General features: G+C 42.0%; 1 protein-coding gene across 1 annotated transcript in view; it reads left to right on the forward strand.

Moving 5' to 3' along the window:
* LOC117937873 (retinal-specific phospholipid-transporting ATPase ABCA4-like) overlaps window positions 1-9,506 on the forward strand; it is a 39,992-nt gene that overhangs the window by 11,997 nt on the left and 18,489 nt on the right. Inside the window, exons 11-17 of the mRNA XM_034862119.1 lie at window positions 1,821-1,937; window positions 3,834-4,031; window positions 6,543-6,748; window positions 6,830-7,006; window positions 7,328-7,550; window positions 8,529-8,750; window positions 9,060-9,264. Of these exons, the coding sequence (XP_034718010.1) occupies window positions 1,821-1,937; window positions 3,834-4,031; window positions 6,543-6,748; window positions 6,830-7,006; window positions 7,328-7,550; window positions 8,529-8,750; window positions 9,060-9,264 (1,348 nt within the window). The remainder of the gene's footprint in view (window positions 1-1,820; window positions 1,938-3,833; window positions 4,032-6,542; window positions 6,749-6,829; window positions 7,007-7,327; window positions 7,551-8,528; window positions 8,751-9,059; window positions 9,265-9,506) is intronic.

The following is a 9,506-nucleotide window of genomic DNA, read 5'->3' on the forward strand; positions in this document are numbered from 1 at the left end:
AGGGGTTAATCCTATACTTCAGCGGACCCCAAACATGGCCTCCATACAGGCTCTTTGTTTTCTTCCTTTGACCCTGTCATGCATCAGTGTGTTTCAGAGAAACTCAAAGTGAAGCACCATTCATATGTTTTCACGCTTTATGTGACTGCTCTTGTGTAAAGATGAGCGATGCAGGTCCTACCTGCACCCCGCCACCACTACTTCTAATGTTATGAATAGATGTTAAGAATAATAGAACTGCTGTTATAATGCATTCTAATGGGATTATTCTAAGTGGTTGTTCTTCAAGTGACTTGATTACATTTGAAATAACAAGCTGGTTATAAGTCACTAAGTGGTCATGGTTTGATTTAAGTATAGTGAATATTATTAGGTCGGTGCAACACAGTAAACAGTTTTAATGGGTCATAACAGAAAAAGAGTACTCATATATTTACACAACCTTTTGGTGATGAACAACTATATGAGCATTTCAGTGATCATGTATTATTTCTCCAGAAAACTCAATTGACTTAAATTATATATGCTACCTAAAACTATTTACATATTACCAGTAGCTGTACACATTTCACTAATGTAATGTTTCTCCCAAATTGTATACCCAATATGGATAATACGACCTATGAGAATTAGAATGTACTATGATTCTTTCAAAAATGTACACAGTGCTACAATCATGTGTACACATATTATTAGCACGTTATGTGTACTGTAGAATGCATTATAGACATTAATAAACGGTGTAATAGAGAATTAACCCAGGGAATTCACAAGAAAGTCACGAAAAAAAGAAAATCACAAAAATCAAAGATTATCTGTTGAAATGGTGTAACTGACTTCGCCATGCTGATGAAAACCACGAGTCAAGCATCACTGAAGGCACCATGATTGGGAGGGTCTGGACCCTTTAGCATACTACTTGGTATGCTTCCATCGGGGCAAATATGCATCGGTGGAGGGTATGTCAGGGCAACACAAGTATTTTATTGAGTTTAGATACTACTTGGAAAACTAGCTACAAGTGCATACTTTGTTGCAACTTATCTAGGGATACGCTAAGTTAGGCACAGAATAACCCACATCTTGACCAATTCCAAGATTCCCCTTGAAGAACCCCCTTCCCGGTCCTCCTCCTGCTCTTGCCTGCTGTTTTAAACTGCCTCGGGGGATGAGGAAGCACTCACTTGTGGGAACCTGACTTGGATTCAATGCATTCGGCCAGTTGTCACCAACAGCCTCCATTGTCACCACGGCTCCATTGTCCCCATTGTCACCCAAAATCAGACACACACAAGAGGAAGGCGTTTAATTGGGTGTACTCTTGAGCGCTTTCATCCCCCGCTGCACATGACTGAATACTGAAAAAGCCGGCCTTTGGTATCTGCCACACAAAGCACTGTACCTACACATCAGCCAGGGTTTCAAGATAAGCGTGCAGTAAATATTTGGCGATTTGGAGCAGAGGGCATTTGTTGCACATTTGCTGGCTATCTGAACGGGCCCGCGGGAATTCTCTGTGTGAGAATGTGTGTGTTGCCTTTGCAAAGCCTGTTTTCACAGGGAGTTTCATGTGGGAATGGTATGTAGCGGGAGATTAGAAGAACTGCGACAAGGCGTGTGAGATTCTAAATGTCTTGTACACATGTGCACGCGCATACATGGGTGGATTTGAAGTCTAGGATTTTATTTCTTCTGTACATGAATGCAAAATGTTTGTATTTGCATTAGTTATGATATTTCTGATTTTTGTGCATTCATTTTGATAGACCAACCAGTCACACACATACACATGGACACACACACTTCTATCTCTCCTGCAGGCAAACATGACATTTGAGGAACTGGAGAGGCTGAGGACGATGGGGAAGGCCTGGGAGGAAGTGGCTCCTCAGATCTGGGCTTTTTTCCAAGATGGAGTCCAAGTCAACATGATCCGGGTAGGACAGCAAATGCTGTAGTGTGACTGAATAATTAGGTTTGAACAGTACACTCTCAGTGAGGAGGACATGTATAAAGTAAGGGCACCAAATCATGTGACTGTGGTCAAAACTCCTTTAATATGCAACCAAATATTGGAAGAGCAAATGAGCAAAAGATGCTTGCACATCACTGCATTTAAACCTTTTAAGCAAACAGCTGATCCATACCAGCCCTACTGTGCCTAATACAGCAGATATGAACTGGATCTACCTTTGTGTTGGCACTCAGCTGACATCCAATACCAAACAGTTGTCCCTTTGAATGAGGTGATTGATTATGTCATTTAATCCTCCTTTTCCTCATTGAATATTTTTGCTGAGGTCACAGAAGTTCACAAAGTTGAATACAAACCCTTATCAATATGCCATCTCTTTCCCTTTTCTATCTATCGTCTAATAGGGCTGCTTAGTTTTAGAAAAAAAGAAATCTCGATTGTTTTGCCCAATATTAAAATTAAGAAGATTTACCATGATTACTCGTAGACTTCTGGAAAGATGCAACTGAAAAAACAGTGGAAAAAGTTCAATAAATCAACAGTTAAAAAACACCTACAACTGTAACATTTTCCTTTATACTTTTCCTATTTTTTTTTTTTTTTATTCAGAACACTAATAAGAGTTTCCTTTTAAAACTCCATGAACTAAATCATTGGGAGCTGAAATCATTTGATTTTTTGATCTTGTTTGCTTACCCCTTACATTCAAACTCTCATTATGTCACATTTAAAGTAAATTTGGTTTTATCATTTTTATCACTTATCCTTCTCTTAAAGGGGAACGTTGGTATTTTTCAATGTTCCCATGTTTTTTGTGTTGTAGCTATTGGAACACCATGACATGGGCTGCAAGTTAATCCTATGGGGCAATTACGAACCGTTAATGTACGTCCACTTATTCCCACTGACAGGCTAAAATTGTTATCATAGGTGTCTGACTACATTATCAGTCCTTTCAGAAAGGTTTTTGGGGAACTTGCAAAAACTATGGTTGTGTAATTATGTCACTTCACAACGTTCCCATGGCAACTAGGGAAAATGTCTGCTTGTGTGAAGTAAATGCAACATTTTCCTCTTTCTGCTAAGATGTACTGTATGGGACTTTTTTGCAACGAAAATGTGGGGATTATGAAATCATGCAAGCCCTGCATTTTGCATGGAAATCAGCAATTTATGAGGCGAAAGCGCGACATAGTTAAAAATGCGGCTCCTCGTGAATATGCAAACTTTGGCTGATTATGCATTTAATTATGCAATCGCGTAATTTTTCTGGAGGGACTGCATTATGGAAAGATGGAGAAGTTGCTATTATCCTGCCATGCTTTTGTGTGCAACTCACTGATGCTAGGTCAACACTGCAACTTTAGCTAATAGCATTAGCTTACCTCCACTCGGTCTACAGCTCTCCACTCTCGGAACAGCATTTTTCTTCAGGCAAATGGGATTTCTTCTCCTCTTTGGCTCGAAGGTGTCACGCTTAACATGGTCACTGCAGACCTGATGCTCTGCAAGGGGCACTGTATGCCAAGAAGACTCAGGATCTATTTTTAGCTGGAGCACAACTAGTCACTTAGACACAAATGCATGGGGCAAAGGGTCCAGGTTGAATAATATTGAAATTCCCCTTTAACTACCTTTTTTGTTCTAGCCTGTTCTATAACAGACTATGTTTGTGCGTTAACAGGGTTAATGCTTTGGTTAAGTTGATTTTTTTTGCACATGTGCTTTTTCTTTCCTATTTCCTTTTGGGTTTTATTGGGTTATGGAAGGTTTATTGTGTTCCTACTGGTGTCTTAGCAACATCTTCCTTAAAGGAAAAACACCAAGGGTGAATGAAGCCTACTTCCTTTTGTTTCAGGACACCATCTGCAATCCGTCGGTGATGGATTTCATTGACAGGAGTCTAGAGGAGGCGCCGTTCTCCTCCAAACACATCCTGAACTTCCTGTACAACGGCTCACCAGAGGACCGGCCAGCCGACGTGCCGGACTTCGACTGGCGAGACATCTTCAACCTCACTGACCGGGTCATTCGGATGCTCAACCAATATGGGGATGTGAGTTCACATCACTAAAAGACATCGTTCTAGCATTTGCTTCATCTTGTAGAAGGCGAGAAATACCACTGCCTGGATTTTGAGGAATGTGTATCAGCATGCAGAACTATACTGAAAAGTCGATGGGGGCTCCAAATCTTTTTAGATGTAAATAAGGTGTCAGGATTTCTCATTGGGCTCCGACAGCTGGAATGTGAACTGTTTTTCCACATTTCTCTTCACCTGAGATGTCAAGTTCTAGGACAGGCCCATTCATGAAATAATCCAATTAAGCCCAGGTCTTGTTGATTTCTATACCTTAGTTGGCTAACTACTATGTGCCCAATAGCACTCTCAAAGGGATGTGAGCATTTAGATAAGTTGGCTCTGCAATTTGTCCGCCCGTCCAGAGACATGGAAATCTTCCCAGGTGGGCGAGAGCCAGAGCAACAAACTAGCTGTCGAGTCTCTTTTGTTTACTGCAGATGGAGTGGAGGGTAAAAGAAAAACAGAAAAAAACATCACAAACCTTCTCTTGTGAAGGCCCTGCGCATTTAGTAGACCATTGCAGTTTGAAATCCCCCCTTTCCATGCGAAGGCTAATCGGGTTGAGAGGCCTACCACACTGCGGGGTGACACGGGGGGCACCTTGTGGCATGGCTGGTTGGATGGTTGGTGCTCTTTGTTATTGTCCAATTTAAAGCTTACAGCACTTGAGTGTGACAGGGAGAGTGGGAACGATTGAGGCCGATTAGCTACAGCTGTCACTCCATCCACCATCCTTTATAAAGCGACAACAATGACCGTGGGCTTGATGGCTGGTTGGCTGCACGTTGCTGGCATGCGTGTGTGTCTCACCACAGTGGGGCTGCAGTGTTAGGGGGTGTTTCTGGGCAGATTAATGGCCGGTCTCTGAATAATTTGTTGGGTGTGTTTAGTGTACATTGTGTCTGTAAATGCATATATGCATGTATTTTGGATGCAGACTTGTGTTTGCTTGGTAAGTTGTGTGTATGTTTTGGGTTTCAGGGGGCATCTGTAAATGGGATCCCAGGGGTAAATTGTTGTTTGGGAGTATTTCCTTTTGGATCAGGTCCCTCTCTATTTTCATTAGTCTACAGTGAATGGCTATATCAGACTCGCTTTGCAGGGAAGAGACAACCACTTCTGAAGCTTCTTGGCAAATGTGGGTGCAACACGTGGTTTGTAGTGACTTGAGCCAACACTGGCAACTTTGGGCTTTTCACCAATGCTAGGACTGTCAATGTCAGTCTATAGACTATAGTCTACTTTTGTCCGGACTAAAATATCTCAACGAGATATAGAGAATATTATGGAAATGCATTACCGTTCACACCATTCATGGTCTCGAGAGTTTGAATCCATGTTGACGTTCTGCAGCGGCACCAGCAGGTCAAAGTTTCTACTTATCCCGTTAAACATCTACTGGATGGATGGGCACACCTCTTTGTACAGACATTCATATTCATCCTAATGACTTTTGGGATCCTCTGACCTTTCTAGCGCCACCATGAGGTCTACATTTTTGCTGAACTCTTTCAGCAAAATTAGATTATTTCTGATGCAATTTGGACATTTATGTTCCCCTCACGATAGATTTTAATCAGATCAAAATCTAAATGTATCCAATCTCACTTGAAGTTTGCTTTTAGTGCTAATTAGCAAATGTTAGCATGATAGCACACTAAAGTATATGGTGAACATGGCAGACATTTTACCTGCTTAACATCAGCATGTTCTCAGTGTCCTTATTGATAGCTACTGTAACAGTTGTTATTTAGATTAACGTATCAATGTTAGCAATGTGTCTAAAAGGTTTTGAGAAGTACTTTTGATTCCTGGATATTTTACCCACGGCGTCAGTTTGGTTTGAAATGTGTCGGGACAGAGACGCATTTGCGAGTGCATTTCCAGAAGTGCTGGGTACGATGACGCATTCCTTTGGTTTTCTCTTTCAAAGAGGTCATGTTTTGGAAGACGCTGTCATGTGGCTGACTAATGTAAATGAATAAAAATGTCTACATTTCAGGTACAATGTTACAGTTGTTGCAGTGTGAACGGAGAAGCGTGTCACCAGCGGAGCAGCAGAGCGCCTGTGTCTGGGCCCGCCCTGGGGGGGGATAGAGATTTTTGTAGATTTGTAGACATCTGTCGCTCAAGAATTATATGTGTCATGAACTTTATTTTTTGTAACTAAATTGAACTTGAGGTTTTCAAGAAAAGTACAAAATGACTCATCACAAAATCTAATAGGTACGCATATCTACCGAAAACGACGCCTATGTCTTTACCCCTCTGGCTACAGTTATGCTACAGTGTACTTTATGTGAAACTAAAGGTAACATTACTACTTAGTTCCAGTTAGTGACATAAAAGGAAAGTGGTCTTGCAGTTACCTTTTAAAGTGAAATCTAATATTCTGTTAAACAGAGAGCACAGGTGTTCCATTCCTACCCCGGTGTGATCCTTGTCTGACTCCTTTCTCTCTCTTGTTCATTCTCCCTCTCTCAGTGCGTCCTCCTGGATAAGTTTGTGGCTGTCCCTGACGAGGACGCCGTCACTTATCGTGCCATGGACCTGCTGGAGGACAGCAAGTTCTGGGCGGGCCTTGTCTTTGTAGATATGCATCCTTGGACCACCAATGTCCCGCCTCATGTTAAATTCAAGATCCGTATGGATATTGATGCAGTGGAGCGCACCAATAAGGTCAAAGACAGGTTAGAATCAAATCAAGTGTAAATGATGGGTTTAGTTTATTGGTCATACATTTAAAGACTAAATATGTGTGTATTGTTCAGGTATTGGGACCCTGGTCCCAGAGCCGATCCAATGGATGACTTCCGCTATGTTTGGGGTGGCTTTGCTTACCTCCAGGATATAATAGAGCATGGTATCATCAAGACTCAGACTGGAAAGGAGTGGCCACTGGGTGTTTATCTACAGCAGATGCCCTACCCTTGTTATGTGGATGATCTGTAAGTAGCTTTAAACAAAGGTCAATCAAATTAAACAGCCATAGCAGAATTAATTGTTGACTTTCTTTCATTTGATTTTGAAGTCATTTGATGCTACTCACATAACTTCTCTGTTTGGGGTAAACATGATAGAATGAGAGAATCACATAAGCAGAGAACTATGGGCTTTGTTTTAAATGAGACATTTTTCCTGTTTTTTCTTTTATGTGGTTATCTTGTTGTAAATGCTGAGAATTATTTTGAGAATCACATTTCTGGTTCCCGTATCAATGACTGTGTCCTTCTCTTCCATCTTCTTTCACTGTCCCCCTCTCTGTCCAGCTTCATGCTGACATTGAACCGCTGTTTCCCCATCTTCATGGTACTGGCCTGGGTCTACTCTGTGTCCATGATAGTCAAGAGTATTGTTCTGGAGAAGGAACTCCGCCTGAAGGAGACCCTGAAGGCCATGGGGGTCACCAACGGCGTCATCTGGTCCACATGGTTTATTGACAGCTTTCTCATGATGGGCACCAGCACCGCTCTCCTCACCGCAATTATAATAGTAAGGAAGGCTTTTTGAAAAAGCTTCTAAAGAGCCTTAGTCCTGCACAATTCAGTTTGTCTTATACAGCATACCTGCTGGGGCCCTGGTGGGCAGAACACTGATATAGTACTGGTATACAGCACATGAATGCAATGCATGGCTCTAAACATGTTAACTTCTCTGGATAGAAATGTCCCGTTTTACTGTTAATCATTACCAGGTGTTTTCCCTTGATATATCCTTAATGAAGGAACTATCAATACCATGACATCATGGGAAATATGTCAACAGCTTTGCAGGAATGGGTTTGCTGGATAATAATTAACACTTGTACCACTGTAAAAGTCACAAGTGGCTCAGCTGACATGTTGTTGTAAAATGGGCTGTTGTGACCTCTACTGGATCATAGTTGTATGGCAATGATTTATACCAAGATTACCCAAATAATGTCTATATTGCATGTCACCAATGTAGTATTTATTAGCCCTTATTTCAACATACGCAGGTTCCTATATTTTGGTAAAATTGTGTATCTTTCACTTCCCTCACCATCTACATTAATCCCTAATCCCCTTTGGGGTAACAGTAGCTAAGTCTGTAGGGAGGGTTGCTGGTTCAAGTCCCTGTTCGGACCAAAGTTCGGAGTGTGGACTGGTAGCTGGATGGATGCCCATTCACCTCCCGGGCACTGCCAAGGTGCTCTTGAGCAAGGCGAACCCCCCTCAACCGCTCAGGGTACTGGTCCAGCACTGGCAGCCCTCTGTTATGTCTCCATTAGTGCATGTAGGACCTGAGCACGTGTGTGTATTTCAGACCTGTGTGTAATAACAACATAGTGTAAATTCCTATAGGGGACCAATAAAGAGTATAAATTAAACTATAAATTATGTCCCCAGTATGTATGTTTTCTCGTATGAACAACGAGTCATCCTCCTATGCAGATTTAGTGTATGTTAATTAAAGGCATTACTGTGTTTCTCTGTCTCTGGTCTACAGGGAGGTAGGGTGCTGAACTACAGCAACAGCATCATCCTCTTCCTTTTTTTGCTCACCTTCACTACGGCTACCATCATGCAATGCTTCCTCCTCAGTGTCTTCTTCAACCAGGCCAACCTGGCAGCTGCCTGCTGCGGCATAGTTTACTTTGCCCTTTACCTCCCGCACATCTTCTGCTTCGCCTGGCAAGACCGCATCACCAAGGACATGAAGATCTCGGTGGTGGGTCACATCTCAGCATCTGTCTCTATCAAGCAAGCATGCTTCAAATTAGAACATAGCTACTGTATATAGTGTAATTATTGAATTTTAGATACAGCACAGGATGTATTCACAATCTTTAATTCTTGACTCCTCCCACACATACCTATTAGATCCCAAGAGCCAAAGCATTCTAACAAATCAAGCTCTAGAGTAAAAGTGACACCGTCTATGTTATTTACACTTCATGGTCCTATTGTTGGTTAAAATATTGAATGAGTTACGTTAATTCAGTTTCTATGGTTGAATGACTATTGGCTCTCCCCTCAGAGTCTGGTGTCCCAAGTGGCTTTTGGCTTTGGGACGGAGTACCTGTCCCGGTACGAAGAGCAGGGCGTGGGTCTGCAGTGGGACAACATCCAGACCAGCCCTCTGGAGGGGGATGAGTTCAGCTTCCTCACCTCCATCTGCATGATGGGCCTGGACACCGTGCTGTATGCTGTGCTAGCCTGGTACCTGGACAGTGTCTTCCCTGGTCAGTGTGTCACCCAGACGTGGACAAAAACCTTTGATTTCAAAACAAATACCCATTTCCTCTATTCAGTGGTGGAATGTAACTAAGTACATGTACTCCAGTACCAATGTTGAGGTACTTGAGTCTTTTCTCTTCATGCCACTTTCTATTTCTACTCCGCTACATTTCAGAGAGAAATATTCTACTTTTTACTCCACTACATTCATCTGACAGCTTTAGTTACTAGTTACTTTAGTTACTAG

The sequence above is a fragment of the Etheostoma cragini genome, chromosome 22 (genome assembly GCF_013103735.1).
Source record: "Etheostoma cragini isolate CJK2018 chromosome 22, CSU_Ecrag_1.0, whole genome shotgun sequence".
Taxonomy (NCBI): Eukaryota; Metazoa; Chordata; class Actinopteri; order Perciformes; family Percidae; genus Etheostoma; species Etheostoma cragini.